Source organism: Wyeomyia smithii, chromosome 1 (genome assembly GCF_029784165.1).
Source record: "Wyeomyia smithii strain HCP4-BCI-WySm-NY-G18 chromosome 1, ASM2978416v1, whole genome shotgun sequence".
NCBI lineage: Eukaryota > Metazoa > Arthropoda > Insecta > Diptera > Culicidae > Wyeomyia > Wyeomyia smithii.
In genome coordinates this window covers 29,675,086-29,693,113 of record NC_073694.1, presented here as the reverse complement: position 1 = coordinate 29,693,113, position 18,028 = coordinate 29,675,086, and the positions used below count along the sequence as shown (strand labels likewise).

The window sequence follows — 18,028 nt, the reverse complement described above, 5'->3', positions numbered from 1 at the left end:
CTTGTTTTTTCTTGTGTCTTGTAGAACTCTGCAATTCGAACGGCGCGGTTTATGCAACTATTTCAACCTCTGTTCGGACGAAATTTGTACATCTACATTCCGCCAAGCACAACGGAATCGAATGAAATTTGAGCTCAACTGTGTATCTAGTTAGTTAGTTCGAACAGCACACGAAACGTTGATAGGTTCTAGGATTTATTATGCTACTAGCTGGAAGGGTCAATTGGTGTGAAAGCTTTTCCTAAACAATGATCGTTTAGAAAAATGCTTACTGTAATTGATAGGATAGGTTACTAGAAGTACGTGTATTTATGGAACATTTTCATCATATTAATTGTTACTGAAAAAGGTGCTTAGATTTGGAACGAAAATCTCTCTGAAAAAAAAAAAAAATAAGCTGACTCTCTGTTATTCGTTTGTACAAGTTTTGTATATTTATTTACAATAAAAGACTTTTGAGTGAGTCACTCCATATCTTTAGGAATTTCTATCACCAGATTGTTGCCGAAAACCGGTTGCACAAAACGGACAAGTTTTGCAAAACGAACGGCGCTTCGCTGGAAGTAAAAAAAAAGACAGGAAGTTGTTTTTATTACAGGATTGTAAATTTTATGAGTATTGGTATAACAATTAAAACAGACTTTAATGACTATTAGAGTGGAACTAGAAATAATTGTTTCACGGAGTTAAACTAGCTCTCAGAGATTAATCTTTGTTTTTTAATTACTTAAACATTGGAAAAATATCTGATTTTGATGCTTGAGTTAAGTCACTTTTTTCCATTAAAGTACACCTATTATGTTTCCGTATATTTTATCGTTTTCCTTAAATCAAGATTGTTTTAAAACACTAATGAATGAGTTTTAGAAATTAATATTAATAATAATATTGAAAATATGCATAAAATAGTGTGTCAAAGTTTGAAAAAAATCTGCGACATGTCACAAGCTTCACGGCAGGTTAAAGAAAAATGGTTAGGAATAGGAGTCGAATTTAGGCTAAGATTTGATTTTTCTTCCAAATGAGTTCAAAATTTTGAAGTGAAAATTATATTTTGAATGTGGATAAGTTATTTTAGAGAAGGGATTTTTGATTTGAAATTGAATTTAAATGTGATTTGAACTCAAATTTGGGTTCACATCTAGATGAAAATTTTTCTTTCCAATTTTGTTCTAGCTTCAGTTGGGACAGAACTAGGTTTAAAAGCAAAACTAATGGACTGAAATCAAACCTTAGAGGATTGTTTGTACTCGCAATTGAGTTTGGGATCGAGAAAGGGATTAGAACTGGAATTGTTGGTATCAATGTTGAAATATACATTTATTATTTAAAAATGCAAATATCCAAATTTATTTCTAGTTCAATATTCGTGGGTTTAGTATAGTTGCTGGTATATTGGGTTAAGTATAGCTGTTGGAGATTTGTATCGGGCTTAGAGTTTAATTGTGAAATGGATTTTGATTCGTAATTCTATTGTATGTCTATTGTGCCCAAGTTAATTTTCAGACGGACTTCGAAAAAATCACTATGTAGTTTTATAAACATTTTTCAAGTATTAATTGAAACTTTTTAGAGGTTCAACTGAAGGCCGTCTAAAGGCGGCATTGGGCACTAGAGGGTTAAGTTTATATATAAAAAATGATATCAAAGTAAAGGTGGTTTTAAATTTTTGTATGAGGATAAAAGTTGGAAAGTTAACTTGCAATAGACTTCAAATAAACTCAATATGGAGTTGCATTTAAATGTAGATTTATATGATTCAGTTTGGCTATCGATTAACTAAAATTAGTGATAAGAAAAGCAAACTATTCAAATTTAGAACAGCAATTTAACTTGTATGTAAATATGGTTTGACAAAATTGACAGTCGAATTTAGGCTAGAGCTGTAACCGGAAGTCGAACTCAAATATTATTTGGGTTTAACTCACCATCGGAGAATTATTCCAACAAAAATCAGGGTCACCGCACACAAAAATAAATGGTAATAAAATTTGAGCAATATTTTAAAATTAACACAAGGAAGCAAAATTGGTAAAAAATGACGGAAAATCTACCTTAAAGATAAAGAAACTATTTTTGATTATTTTTTGATTCAGATAACAAACTATCTTAGCTATAACCCAATTTTTGTCGAGCATGTAATCATGCATTCTTTTGGTACCGCAACACTAACCAAATATCTATTGATAAACAATTTGATTAACTCTAACCTAGTTTTATCGAGTCAGATCGAAATCTGATTAAGATATGTGCGATCTACAAGAAGTGTGTGGTATTGAAAATAGTTGTTCACACGCGAAGGTTATTTGTTCTACTGATAGAAAGAACTTCAACATTCACTTGAAGCTGACAAACAATGATACAATTATTAAGTTATTATTGCTAAGATAGTCAAATTCGAAACTTGAACAATGTTCAAGTATTTTCATTTTCCTTAGAGCGGGGCCGAAAGTAGACAACCAGTGGACCAGATCGGACAACTATCTGGGTGTAACCTAACACGAGAAGGGCCTTCAGAGCTATAGGAGCGAAGGGCTTTGGAATTAGGACGCGGCAGGTGTGGAAGCCAGATCCATCGTGTCAAAGTCAGTGCACGAGATAAGGTGACAACAAGTAATTTTTTCGTGTTGCAGTGCACATTAGGGTGCCAGCCCAAATGGTCATCTCGAATTTCAAAAGAAAAACTACCCTATGCCGAATAAATGAACCACCCTTATTAAACATAATGTATTCGATGCTAGTTATAGTGTATATCATTATACAAGCTATTTAGAGAGACTAGTGATCAATTTCAACAGATGTATTCTAAACATTTTGAACTCCGCCTTCCACAATTGAAAAAACGACTAAGTCCCACAGAGTAAATTTTTGCAAAAAATTTTTTTCAGATGACACCAATTCTCGACGTTTCATGCGTTTTTAAGTCATTTGGCATCGAAAAAAAAATTTCGAAAACCGAAATTTCACGTACCCTTGGGTGATTTTTCGGTTTTCAAAAAAGCCAAACTTCAATCGCTTTGCGCCACCCCATTTTAAGTCCGATTGAGCTGAAATTTTGCACAGGGTGTTTTTTCGAGCAGGTTAACATTTTGTATAAGGGTTTTTTTTTTAATTTTCTGGTCACTTTTTTCCATACGATGATTGGCGCCCTAGTGTACATATATGGAAGCTCGAGCTATCACAGTGCCAAATCGTTCAAAGCAGCACCCGGCAGCGTAAAAACGACGCAGGTACACAAAAACGTTTTGACTTCGACCGTGGATTAATTTGACACAACACAATCTGGTTCGGGCAAACGATATGTACTTCTTCCACCGAAACAATCACCAATGCTGTCGAATGAGGCACAGAATGATGTTGAAGTAGATGTTGAGACCTGCCGCAGAGGAGCATTCGGTAAGGTCCTTTAGACGTCATCAGCCACACCAAAATCTTTGAGATGCTAGACTGCTAGAGGAGTCCCAAGTTCAATTCGTAGTCAAGTGCATCATGATCAGGGACACCAGCAATGAAATCATACCTCGTTACCCAACACCGGCGACTACCAGGATCAGGTTGGACAAGGCTGTGTTAAGCTGCACTCTGCACGTAAAAGCATCGTACTGCTTGCTGCACTTCGGAGAAGTTGCGAATTTTGTTTGAAACTCGTTTGCGTCTCAAAGCTCTTGGATTTCAATTTCAATTTTTGATTTTTTATTTTTATTTTGTTCTAGCTTCAGTTAGAATAGAATGACAGAAATCAAGAGTTGGAGATTTATTTGTATTCGCAATTAAGTTAGGGATCGAGAATGGGTTTAGAATTGGAATTGTTGGTATCAATGTAAAAATATACATTTATATTTAATAAATACGCAAATTGAAGTTTAGTTTTAGCTCAGTTTTTGAGGGTTTAAATTAGTTTCTGGACTCAGATTTGACTAAGATTAAGAGTTTGATTGTGAATTGGATTACGATTTGTAACTCTATTGCATTCGTGGGTTAAATTTATAGATTCGAATTCAAAATATTATTTAGATTCACCTCACCATCGGATAAAAACATATGATATAGAAACAAGATTTTCTTTGACAAAAATCAGGGTCTCAATGTATAAAAATATGTGTTAATATAATTTGAGGAATGTTTTATTGACACTATCACGAGGACACAAAATTGATAAAATTTACCTCCAGGATGACACAGTTTTTGATTAATGTTGGACCCCAGTTTATCAAACATTCTTTCGGTATACTTGTCGGCCAAAACCGCTGCACTAACCTGGTATTTATTGATATACGATTTAATCAACTAAAATCTAGGTTAATCCGATCTGATAGAAATCTGATTGAGACATGTGCGATTAACAAGAAGTATGTTGCATTGAAAATAGCTGTTCACACGGAAAGGTAATCTGTACATCTGATAGAGAGAGAGCTCTAACATTCACTTGACGCTGACAAACGATGAAATTAACTTATACGTTTAAGTTATTTCTGAGGTAGTTGAATCTTTTGAAATTTGAACAATGTTCAAATATTCTGATTTTGCTCAGAGCAGGGCCGAAAGTAGACAACCAATGGACCTGACATTCCATCTGGGTAAAGCCTAACACGAGAAGTAACTCTAGAGCTAAAAGCGGGAAGGGACCTCGGAGGGCTTAATAACGAGGACGCAGAAGGTGTGAAATCTAAATCCATCGAATAAAAGTTAGCGCACGAGCTCAGGAGTCAAGAGGCACCCTTTTCGTGTTGCAGTGTACGCTTATCGAAGCTAGAGCTGTCACAGCTTACAGAACTCGAAAGCCGAATCGTCTGGAGCAGCACCCGGCAGCTACAAAGCGACGCAGTTATATGAAGTCGTTTTGTAATTGACCACGGATTAACGTGACACAGTACTCCATGAAACCTGGACCGGGCAAACAGCGCCAGTTTGTACTTGTTTACACGTATTGAGATCCACCGTAACAATCACTAAATACAACCAAAGCTGTCGAGTGAGGTACAGAATGATGTTGTAGTGGATGTTAAGACCTGCCGTAGAGGATCGTTTGGTAGCTAAAGTTTAGTTTACTCTGCAAGGGAACATCATCAATCACACCGGAATCATCGATATGCTTCATAGTAATAGGCTGCTGGTCCACGGTTTGGTTCGCAGGTGCACCATGATCTCGTTAATTATGATGGGAGTCATATCATTACTTTTTCTGTCCTTCGGTCTAGAATAACTTTACACAGAACTTCTAAAACGATATAATATAACACCTCGCCAATTGATAGAGCCCGTTTTGTATAATCCTTCAAAACATTCGTGAGCAGTTCAGCATTTTGCGAATTGCACGGGATCTGCTTTGAGCAATCGGAGCTTTGTTGAATTTCGTACATCGGATCGAACCCGTTATTTATAGACTAAAAGGAATGTCTCACCACACACAGAAGAGTCAGCTGATGGTGATAACTCTTATAGACCTGTGTGATCGAGACTAAAGTCAATCTGAATCATTATACAGGGAGATTGCGGGTTCAAGTCCCGTCAGGATGCGGTATATTTTTCCAAATCTGTATCAAGTTTTCAGTTCGTTTATTTTTCGCTTTCCCTACTGCACACATTGTCTGCTTAATGAACTCGAATGTTAACGGGTAAAAGCCGTTGTTAAAAATAGAAATTTACTTTAAAGATTGGTTAAAATATTTTAAAAATTAAGTTTTGAATTAAATGTGAATGTGGTTTAAGCTTAAGTTTGGGTTGACTTACCAAAATTAATGATTGGAATATTGAATTTTTCAAATATGGAATAGCAATTTAACTTGTATGCAAAAATGGTTTGACAAAGTCGAAAGCCAATGTATACTCGAGTTTGGGCTAAATCAGGGTCGCCATGTATAAAAATATGTAGTAATATAATTTGAGAAAAATTTCATCAAAATCACATACCGTGAGGCGCCCTAATTCTGCGCTGCTCCTAATTCTGCGCACTTATATCAGATGTTGATGCCGTTTAGTAAAAAAGGAAATATAAGCAGAAAGTTAACAGTTATTATACAGGAAATCACTTCCAAACATCATTTTTAAAAATCTGCTTTTAATTGATATTTTTTTAACATTTTAATATGAAGTGCGCAAAATTAAGAACCGCGTGGAATTAGGGCACCTTACGGTACCACATATTCACGAGGGAGCAAGATTGATAAGAAATGACTGAAAATCTTCTACCTTCAGGATGACATAATTTTTGATTATTTTGGAAACCAAGATAACAAATATACCTTAGAAATAACGGAACTTTCATAGGGTTTATAATCATACATTCTTTCGGTGTACTGTTTGGTCAAAACCGCTACACTAACCAGATATTTATTGATTTACACGATCAACTCTAACCTAGTTTGATCAGATCAGATCGAAATCTGATTTAGAAATGTGGGATCTATAATAAGTGTGAAGCATTGAAAATAGTTATTTACACGCGAAGGTTTCCTGTACAACCAGTTGGGAGATATTGATTATTCACTTGGAGCTGACAAATAGTGAAATTTCAATAGTAAAGTTTAAGAAGATAACCGAATCTTTCGTAATTTGAATATAGGCCGAAAATAGACACCCAGTGGACCTGTGATTCCATCTGAGTGAAGCCTCACACGAGGAGGCACTTAAGAGTTATAAGAAAGGAAAGCAAATCAAGTTGCGCCGTGAGGAAGGGATGAGGACCACACAAGATCTTCTGGCACAGAATCTCGCCTGTTGCCATTGGAGAATCTCCCTGTTTTGTTCTGTATCCGGTGTTCTGTGTGAACATTTATAAATTGTCCGGAACTTTTACGACTGAAAATGTCACGATCTCCTAGATATTCGTGAATGGTTGATGCGTAATCTGCAAATAGCACTATATCGGCTTTGAGAAATCTACCCCTGGGACTTTGCTAAGTTTCACACATCGGATTGATCTCGTGCAGCTTCAATGTTGACACAAGCCTTGAAAACGGTTGTTCGAAGTGCGATTCAACTGTACAGTTGGGTTCGTAAGAGACTGTCCAGTCACGTCCTTCACAGGCCTCCTTGGATTCGTCCCTTTTGCGCTCAGGCGTCAAGAGATACTTTATGGAAGGCGGATATCGCCAGTCGATTGCAGCTTTCTCGCCTTTGTCTTCTAATTAAGCGTTCGGCTTCTTTTTCTAGCACCGCATACCGTTGACAGCATTCGATTTCGGCTGCTCTAGTTAATGCTCGCCCTATCGCAGCTTCTCTACGTTCCGCGTTCTTCCTTTCTTTGGCTGCGCAGCAAATTTAGGTTCTTCTTATTAGTTCCGATGAAGGTGTTCTTGATGGCCGTCCTCTGCATTGCCACCTTCTGAAACTCCCTCTGCTCGCGTCTCAAGTTTTCAACGAACAAGTTGTCGGAGCCGATCTTCAAATTGAAGTAACCGGTATAATGCTTGATGTCACCGATTGGAAACTTGCTAATGGTGTTTAATTGACCGTAAAAAGTAAATATAACAACGATTATCCTCTGATTAACAGTTCCCCAGGTTGATGCCTGTGCATGGGTACTGACTAGAAAACCAACCACACGGTGGCGAGAAGCGTTTTCACCTTAAATACCGGAGAATAACAGTACCTGTCCCGGCGGTAGCCTGAGTACCTCGCTCAGTCCAACGATTTCGAGTTTCATGCGTCGTCATGCGTTGCTGGTTTTCTTTGCGCTTATGTTAGTCCACGCAAAATATTTTATTGTTACTTTCAAACAATGAAGAAAAATTTTCCTTTTTGTAACAAATTTGTTTGTAAATCAAGTAATACGAGTAATCTCCAGTTAAGTAATCACACATACTGTCTTATATTTTGCAGTTACTAGCATGTGTACAATAGTAACTCGAAGATTTTTTGTGAAAAAATTGATCCGAATGCTCATGTATGTAACATATATAATCTCTAATGGACCGATTCAGTATCGACTAACATATCTCGCTATTTTTTAGTGTTGTCGGTTACCACATTGTCATTCTCGATATATTTTCTAGAATATCCCATACACGCACCACAACACTTTCATTTTCCATTGCAATACAGAGTTTATATTTTTTATCACCACCACTCCATGTTTGTCGTCGTATTTTTCTACCACTTTTTTGAGCCCAGCTTTAGTTCAGCGACCTAAACAAATGTATATGTTGGGTCAGGCACTATACGAAAAAATTCGTAGGTTTATAATAATCTTCATACAGCACGCGAACTGGCTCAAATATATTGCGGTTGCGTTACAAAAAAAAAGTTTCATTTTTTTGCATTTCCGATGGAAATTCACTCAAAACTTGACTTACCATTATAAAATCGTAAAAAAATCCAAACCGAGGACGTAAATTTGCCACGGACCAATATAGTTGGTCAGGAATGCCCAGCATGACACGATTCCCTTGCACTTTTGGGGCGTAATTCGGTGCGGTAGTTTGATGTTCATCTGGGTCTAATGTTGTGCACCCTAGAGAGGTTTCGACTGATTTCAACTCCACGATAACCACAACGGATATCACTAGTAACAGGCTCGTAAAAATAGTAAACATCTGTTTTTCTGTCGGGTTACTAAAAACCACACAGTTCAATAGATTAGTTCCAACTGATGACTGTGAATAAACAAACAACAGGCGTTATCATAGGATTCAGCGATCCGGTTTAGCAAACCAACTTTGAAGATGCACGCAATGTGGCCTGCCGCTCTAACTGGACACACCCGCTGCTGCAGCACCTCCATCTTTCACGATTGTCACATTTGTAGATTTACCTAATGCCTTTGTGCACAAACGCAGGATTGATTCAGGACTACTCAAACTGTATTTTTTAACTGTGTATTTCTCGTATAAAATAACCACCGCGAAGCGGGGTGAAATTATCTCAGCGCGAACACCGTACGCGGTCTGACCATGACCTATATACATAAATACATAAATTTGGATAACGTTAGTGAATTTTTTTTTAACAAATTGATACTGTGAATGAAATTCGTTGCAGATGCACAGTCATAACTCGATATTACCATGCATTCAAAAAGTGCTGAAGACATAACTTTATTTCGGATTTTCTTTGATCAATGAGATTTTTCGTGAATTAGTACTTTAAATTACGCTGCTTGTGATAAGAGGTTTAAAAATATAGAATCATTTTCCCTATATTACTGCTCATTAGGTAATTCTGGATTCCGAAAAAGCATCTGACCCTAGAAATACAGATCTGGTATCTGGGGCCTGTGGGCGCAATCACAATTCTGGAAATGCGCATATTGGATATTATCCGCCCTTGTTTTCAATTCTGATTGGTCAAAATCTGAGTTCAGAACAAGGCCCGACAGAAGTTAGCTTCCTAAAATTACAGATTTTCGCATTTTGGTGGACGAGGGGCCAATTTTTCAAAGGTCATGGCAAAGCTAATTGAAATATACAGCTAAAGCTACGTGAGTTATGAGTAAAGATTTTATTAAATGTTTCGGTTTTGGAGTTATTCTCGTCATACCCCTGTGAAGGATTTTGCGCCAACTCAACTGAGACCCGATCAATCAAAAATATCAGGATTATAACTTATCTTGATATTTTGTTACGAACTTTTTGTATCAACTTGTGTTCTAAACTTGGTCTCGTTAATAGTTAAAATATCGAAATTACTTACTGATTATTACAAATTTTAGCAAGCTTGGTAAGGTTTTTGGCAGGAAAAGATTAGAATTTGTTAGAATTTACAATATATTTTGTTAATTGAATAACAAATTTGAATAACAAATATTTATAATATACTTTAAAAATACACACTTTTGAACATTCAATTGTATGATAACAGAATTTGATAGAATTCTGTACCTTTTATCATTCTGGCGTATCAAGAATATTACAGGCGTTGTTATTTCTATCCAGTCCAGATATATTTGTGTTACCCGTTTGTTATAATCATTTGATCGGGGAGGCTCGCAGCAGAATTCAATGAAACTTTGTGGGTGTGTAGGCTTCACTACTCTGAGCAACTTTGCACATCATTTTTTTTTTTTTGTAAATTTATCTGTAGTAACATTTGACACGGGCTGAAGTTTTTAATAAGTTGATATATCTCAATAATGACAAGATATAGAGAGAAGTTGTCAAGGGATGACTTTGAGACAAATGTCCGAACTTTTATAAAACAATATTGACCATATTGAATTTGGAAATGTAAAAATATTCATTTAAAAAAAGTGATTTCAAAGAAATCGGTATCCTAAGATTTTTTTTTAAAAACGAGTTTTCTAGATGAAAAATGTATCTAGAAAGTTGTCTAAAACTTATTTATAAAAAACCTTCCCAAATGTGAGTACAGATAAATTTTCAAAAACAGCTATACAAATTTGCTTAGGGTAATAAGGCCTACTCAATCACAAAGTTTGATTGAATTCTGTTCCAAAGTCTGGTCGTGTTGGCACGAAATCCTTTCTATAAAACTTTCCCAGAAGTTGTCTGGAAGAAAGACAGAAGACAGACAGGGCCGTGGCTCGGAGCTTCACACGACGCTCAATACAAGTGTAAATAGATATAGGTGCGGATATCGGCGCTGCGCCAATTTTTAGCGCTGTTATGTTAGCAAAGAACTGAATGCAACATTTTTGCTCCTCTCACCAGCCGTGTCCGTGTGTGCTTTGACATGTCTGGTTTTTATTATCAATGGAGTTCATATGTAAACTATCAGTGCTTTGCTAAACCAACTTTCCCAGTTAATGTACTGTTTTAAAACTTTTAACGTCATCAAAGTGTCAAATTTATGTCTATTATAATGTTAACGTTATATTGGAATTCCACTCGACAATGTTTTGTCTAATTAATGAAACCAACAAATAGAGCTTGAGCTTAACGGCCGCACATTTCGTAGCTGCTCCTCCTACTGAAATTTCACAGAGAACCACGTATAAGGCACCTTGGGTTTAGTTTACGATCTTCCGGAGATTAACCAGCCGAAGGATGAAAATCTCCTTGAAAAAGAGAAATAAAAAAAGTTAACGATCTTCGACATGCAATTATTCAGTAGCTTCCGCTTTGTATATATCGATAGCGGAGCCGGATTAGTCTTTGAGGTCGTTAGAATAAGAAAGAAGGTGGCAAGGAAGGAGGTATAACAGTCGTTTTTGTCGGAGACCGAGTTTACCTCTGCATCTCCCCGATTGCGACGGAAAGAGTGGGATGTATCACCGTGATAAGTGACGGACGCTAAAATCATCCGCGACACGAAGCTTCCAAGTATTTAAATATGTGTCAATAACCAACACTGGCGACTGAGCAACAATCTTCCTGCACTCGCGCTTCTCTTACTTTTTTAATTTTACCTTGCCCTCACTGGCACAGAAATAAATGACTGCTTCCAGAAATCATCACTGATAAAGGAAGCAAAATTATTCGTATGTGTTGCTCTTGTTATGATATTTAGAATCCTCCAGCTCGAACAAATCACCATACCATACTGTTACCCTTCATCTTGATAAGCCGCAACTCCGTTGGCTGTAGGTCAAGAAAAAACTAAACAATTCGCCAATGCAGATGGCATATAACATTTTTTTCCAAAACAAAATTCAATCACAATCATTCATATCGCTTCACATACTAGTTTTAGTAAAAAGCTGGTGACAAAAAGCAGAAAATTCTCTCAAAGGGATAAAAATAAAAAATAAAAACGAATAACAAAAAAATATCTTTGGCGAATCTGGAAAGATTGAAGCTTTCTGCTGAAAGTAATAACGTTACATTTTTCCACACACATAGTAAGGGGTTTTCGGTTATTCCATGCACTGGACGCATCAAGAAACATTTTATTTTCATGCAGTTCAATTCCATGAAAATTTTCACATTGTCTGCAGAAAGGAACCATGTACATTGGAGTGTGGCGTCGTTATATTGAAAAAATAGAACTTGATAGCACAAAGCCAGACTTACCTTACCAATCAGATGAGAGCCGTGGTGGCTTGTGCTGTATCAAGAATTTGTCGCTATGTTTCTCGGTTTTGTTCTTTGTTTCGCCAGTTAACTAGGCGTCTCATCACCCTCAAGTCTCCTTCGATCTGATCGGGCCATCGTGCACGCTGCGCCTCTCTATTTCTGGTGCCGGTAGGGTTGCTTAAGAAAAGTGATTTCACAGGGTTGTCATCCGGCATCCTTACGATGTGACCGGCCCACCGCAACCTGTTCACTTTCGCCAGGCGTGTAATAGGGTTCTCTCCAAGAAGCGCGCGCAGTTCGTGGTTCATGCACCGTTGCCATTCTCCTTCGTTCGTCTGTACTCCACCGTAGATAGTCCGCAACACCTTCCGTTCAAAAACTCAAAGAGCGTTAAGGTCCTCCGCGAGAAGCGTTGTTGTCTCGATCCCGTAGAGGACTACCGGTCTGATCAGGGTTTTGTACAGCGTCAAATTCGTGCGTCGTCGCACTCGATTCGATCGGAGTGTCCTCAGAAGTGAAAAGTAGGCACCATTTCCTGCCTGGATGCGTCTCTGGATCTCTTTGCTGGTGTTATTGTCGGCGGTCACCAGTGACTCCAAATACACGAACTCATCGACCACCTCAAGCTCATCACCGTCTACAGAGACTTGAGCTGTATTTTGTTTTCGATGCATTTATCCGCAGTCCGATCCGTCCAGCTTCGGCTTTCAGTCGGGCGTAAGTTTCCTCCGCCGTCGCAAAGTTACGTGATATGATGTCGAAGTCATCCGCGAAGCCCAGAAGCTGAACAGACCTTGCGAAAATTGTGCCCCTCGCGTCGGTGCCCGCCCTCCGGATCACACCCTCAAGGGCGATGTTAAACAGCAATCAGGAAAGTCCATCACCTTGTCTCAACCCTCTGTGCTATTCAAAGGGATTCGAGAGTACCCCCGAAACACGCACGTAGCACATCACTTGCACCATGGTGGCTCTGATCAATCGAGTCAGTTTATCCGGAAATCCGTTGTCGTGCATGATCTGCCATAGCTGTTCTCGATCGACTGTATCATAGGCCGCCGTGAAGTCAATGAAGATGTAATGTGTGGGCACGTTGTACTCGCGACATTTCTGTAAGATCTGGTTCGTGGTGGCACGGGCTCCCATCAAACCCGTTTGGTACTGACCCACGAACCTCCTGGTTAAAGATGATAGACGACGGAACAGGATCTGTGAGATTATTTTGTAGGAGGCATTGATAAACGAGATACCGCGGTAGTTGCAGCACTCCAGCTTGTCGCCCTTCTTGTACATGGGACAGACGACTCCCTCCATCCACTCGTCTGGCAGTTTTTCGTCCTCCCAAATCCTGGAAATGACCCAATGCAGCGCTCTAGCCAGCGCCTCTCTTCCATGTTTCAAGAGCTCGCTCGGCGGTCCGTCTTTGCCTGCGGCTTTATTGTTTTTCAGCTTCCCGATCTCACAAAGAACTTCATGAATATTGGGGGCTGGTACTCGGTCATCCGCTGCTGGTGCTCAGTTCCTGCTCCGCTTCTGTTTACTGCTTCGCCATTCAGGTGTCCATCGAAGTACTCCTTCCACCTGGCGACCACCTCGCTGGCATCTGTGAGAAGGATCCCATCTGCGTCGTTGAACATGTCGGCTTGCGGCATATAGCTTCTGCGGGACTGGTTTACCTTCTCATAGAACTTCCGCGTTTCACTGGCTGCTGCAGCTCCTCATGTTCACGATCCTCTTGCTGGCGCTTCTTTCGTCTGGGAATCGTGGTCATGTCGTTCCGTGCCCGTTTGTGATTGGCCTTATTCTCTCTCGTTGACCTGTCCAGGTATATCGCCCAGGTCCGGTTCTTCTCATTCACCGCTGCCTCGCACTCCCTGTCATACCATCGTTTAAGACCCTCGGTGCTTCCAATCCTAGTGTCGGCGTTGCGGTTCCACCGATAGCTGTGCGAATGCTGCACCAGCCGTCTTCGAGAGGCAATGCGCCTAGCCCCTCCGCTGTGGGTAGCACCGCTTCAAGCTGTTGCGCATATCCCTCCGTAGCCTGGGAGTTCCGGAGCTGCTCAATGCTGAGCCGCGGGGTTCGGTGATGTCACGCGTGGTATATGGTAAACAGTTTTGAGCGCAATGATACCGCAACCAGGTAGTAGTCCGCGATAGGTACGAACGTTTGTAATGTCTGAGAAGAACCGGCGGTCGATGATAACATGGTCAATTTGATTTAATGTACGTTGGTTAGGTGATCTCCAGGTGATTTTGTTGATGTTCTTACGAGGAAACTGCCAGTCCCCGGAAAGCTGCGAAGTTGACGTATCGCTGGCCGTTGTCGTTCGTCACGGTGTGCAGGCTATGCGGGCCGATCATTGGCTTGTGCATTTCTTCCCTACCGATCTGCGCGATCATGTCCCCGATGACGATCTTGATGTCTCTACGCGAGCAGATATCGTAGAGTTTCTCTAGCTGTACGTAGAACTCTTCTTTCTCTACATCGGGTCTTCCTTCGTGAGGGCAGTGCACATTGAGGATAGTGTAGTTGTAGAACCGGCCTTTTATTCTCAACAAACACAACCTGCCGCTGATCGCCTGCCACTTGATCACACGACTCTGCATCCTGCCCAGCACTATAAAGCCGGTACCCAGCTCATTGGTTGTGCCACCGCTCTGGTAGTACTGTGCCCTGCGGCCACAAATCCTCCGTACCTTCTTTCCTTTCCGGCAAAGCTCCTGGAGCGCAACGATGTCGAAGTGGCGTGGTTCAAGCTGATACAGCAGGATTTGGTCGCCACCCGGGGCGTTCAGCGATCTATAATTCCATGTACCGAGCGTCGTCGTTAATTCGTCGCCTAGGTCGTTGCCAATTGTTCCGGTCCGTATTCAGTTCTTGATTGTTCGTAGTATTATAGGCCTTACTAGGGCTGCGGATGCCTAGTCTCGCGACGGGACTACCGCCTTGGGTGTAGCTGGCGAGACGCCGCATTTCACAATTCAGCCGTCCGCTCCGGATCAGACGCTGTTTGAGCTGCCCCTAACATGGGGAACAGACGCTCGAACAAGCTCTCCTCCTAGGAGAGCAGCTCCCCCTTCCCTGTCAGCATACGACCAAGTTCTCACCGGTTCAGCGATCTTCCCTTGGTAGCTCTTATCCCAGTCGGTACCACGTGGAGGTAGGGATAGGAGTTGCTGGGCATTATGCTTTGGACCACACTGGGGTCTATTTTATGCCAACTAGTACGGGTGTACTGCTGGCACGCACTGCCCAGCTGTTAACCAACGGCATCACCCGCCAATGGGTCAAAACGCTCAAAAACGCGGTGAATGCAGCAAACAACAGTAGATTTGTGCTTACCAACTTACCACTGCATAGTACACTAAGGTCGCTTTTTGCGGCTTTTTTACGCGGATTCCGGAGTATTCGCGGTTTTTTTTTCATTAACGGATTTCGGTTATTCTAAACTTGGGTTGCCGAATTTAAGCGGGTTTTTTACGCAGTTTCTTTTTACGCGGCACGTATACCCCGCGACTTTAGTGTACAACGATTTCATGCACAATGGATCGCAGAGTCCTTGGTACTGAGATTGTGATAAATGGGGGTATAGTCTTCGAGCGTAGTACCCTGTGTTCAATAATCGACTGAAAATTGGTAGACCCTGTACTCGTTGGATGTGAAGTGTGGATGAGGACGCCCGATCGGTGAGTGTTGGAGGCGATTAGAGAAGAGTAACCCAAGCTCACGTAATGTGGAGACTCATTCTGGCTTCGGCAGTGGGTCGTTAACGACCTGTTGCCTGAAAAGTAAAGTGAAGCTCGCGGAATCTATCGGCAATTCTGATGATTATTCTCAGCCGCCTGTTAGTTCTTGAAATAGCATCTTCGTTGCGTGTCCGTAATGTTGGTTGGCTTCCTTATGTTACACCAAGATCTCTAAGTTGGCTGGAGAGCTTGTTCACACAAGCTGTGTGGAAAGCTGATTCGTTGAAACTTTCTGCTAACCCTGGAAAGATGGTCTACGTCATTTTGACTCCTCACCTACAGCAATATTGCCTGTGTTTATGCTGACAGTGCGTAGGTCTTTCCTCGTTTGTTTTTATCAATTAAGAAATATTAAAACCTGAATCCTGGTGTTAGTTATTTATCGATGTGTAACACCATAATGACCATTAATCGATAATTTATGAAGAAAAATTTGCATTTTCAATTATTCAAAAGTCGGGAGTCAATTTGACGCATGATTATACTTTTTTTCAGGGCCCAATTGCTTCCTCGCGACATTTCAAAAGAAGTTTTTAATGACTCAGAACGTAACGTAGGAAACTGCGACAAATTGGTTGCGACGGATTTCCTAGAATAAAAATTATGTTGTTCACAAGAATTAGAGATCTTACCATTCTTGCAAACAGCTCAAAAAACTCCCCAATAGAAACTCTCCTACAGATATTGATATTATCTGGCGCTACAATTGCAGACGAGTGTTGCTGGCTCGTCTTCAACGCTTCAGTTCGCGGAGATGTCGGTTGGTGCAAGCAGATTTTATCCAGCAGAATGGCCTGGACTAATTTTCAGTACTCTTTCATCACAGAGCAGTTTCAAAGTATTGACTCGTTCCCAAGTACTAGGTCAAGAGATCGAGAGTTCTAGACCGAGAGTTCTGAACTGGATTTGTCTGCGTTAAAACTTAGACACAGAATACATTGTACAGAGTACTTCCATCTGGGTCGAACGTGATCTGTTTGTATCAAGGACAAGTCCACTACCTTCCAGTGCAGTTCTCAGTTCTTGTCAACCCGAATTATCGTGTAGATTCAAGCGCTGTTTTAAATAGCATCAAGACGGATGCATACGGATGTCACCTCCATTTTGATTGACAATGGGACGTTTCGAAACGGTTGTATCAAATTGCAGATGAGATACAGTAGGCAGTAGCGGTCGCTGGCCTTTCGATGAAGGTAGAAGCGAAACGTCCGACGGAATTTGGTATCTGCTAGTTGTCAGGAATGATTATGTGTTCTAACTTCTCTTGACTTGGAGATGAACCGTTTTATATGTATCAGTCTAGTTCTTAGAAAGCGATTTTTTGAATTTCTTAAAAACTGTAGCATTTAGAAGCTACAATGTTCAGCATGTAATTGTGAATCATTGGATCACAAAGCTTTGTAGAAGCCAATAAAAGGAAGCTTCAGTTCAGACTGAGTTATTTAAAAAAAAATGCAAAAAGCGACAACGAAATTTTCAATTTTGTATAAGTTTACTTTTTCGTTTTCAATTATGTCCGTGTAGTACTGTGCCAATAAGGTATGGTAACAACCAAAGAGGACAAGAAACTCTTCTCATCTCATCACAGTCCTTTGTTCTTGATTCTAATATTTGTTTATAGTATCGTCTGTTAAACAATAACATTTTATTCTTCCCTATGTTATTTTTAGTATTTTTCATTCAATTTCATTGACTGGTAATGTGGTAATAATTGCTTTAAATTTTTGCCTGACACGATTAGCAATATTTCAATTCAATTTCTTATTCAATTTGAAAGCATTCAATGCTCGTGCTTCGATGAATTTTATAATAATCTGACTAACACTAACACTAATACTTCGTTGGTTTTTTTTTCAACAACGCGGTTCTTTTTTCAATTTCTGCTCTTTCTATTTGTCTACTGAACTTCTTTTCTGTCAACTCTTATCTATGCCTTTTGCTATATCAAACAGTTTCAAGCTCCATCCATTCCAATGAAAATTCGCTCAAGATTCCACTTACCATTATAAGATCCCCAACCAGATCTCGCAATCGTAGTGTCAAATTTGCCGAGGAGGAAAACAACTGATCAGGAAGGCCTAGTATAACACGATTTCCCTCCACTGTAGGCGAGTAATCCGGTGTGGTAGTTTGCGGCTCATCTAAGCTTCCTGTTGTGGACCCCAGCGAGGTGCCAACATCGTTACTGTCGATGGGTTTCAACTCCACGATCACCGCGGCAGTTATCACTAGTAACAGGCTCGTAAAAACAGTAAACATTTCTTCCACATCGAGCTACCCAAAACCACAAAGTTCTGTAGATCAGCTCCAACTGATGGCTGGTGGGTAAGTACACAACGAACGGGTGCTACCACAGGACTTGGTGCGATC

The 18,028-nt window shown here is 40.1% G+C and overlaps 2 protein-coding genes across 2 annotated transcripts in view; one reads left to right on the top strand and one right to left on the bottom strand.

Moving 5' to 3' along the window:
- LOC129732210 (uncharacterized) overlaps positions 1 to 1,295 on the top strand; it is an 18,586-nt gene extending 17,291 nt beyond the window's left edge. Inside the window, exon 3 of the mRNA XM_055692859.1 lies at positions 25 to 1,295. Coding sequence (XP_055548834.1) covers positions 25 to 132 — 108 coding nt within the window. The 3' untranslated portion in view covers positions 133 to 1,295. The remainder of the gene's footprint in view (positions 1 to 24) is intronic.
- On the bottom strand, positions 402 to 18,028 carry LOC129732217 (uncharacterized). The gene is made up of 2 exons (XM_055692866.1): positions 17,660 to 18,028; positions 402 to 557 (listed from the first exon to the last, which is right to left on the bottom strand). The coding sequence occupies exons 1-2, from the start codon at positions 17,915 to 17,917 to the stop codon at positions 465 to 467; spliced, it is 351 nt and encodes a 116-aa protein (XP_055548841.1). The 5' UTR covers positions 17,918 to 18,028; the 3' UTR covers positions 402 to 464.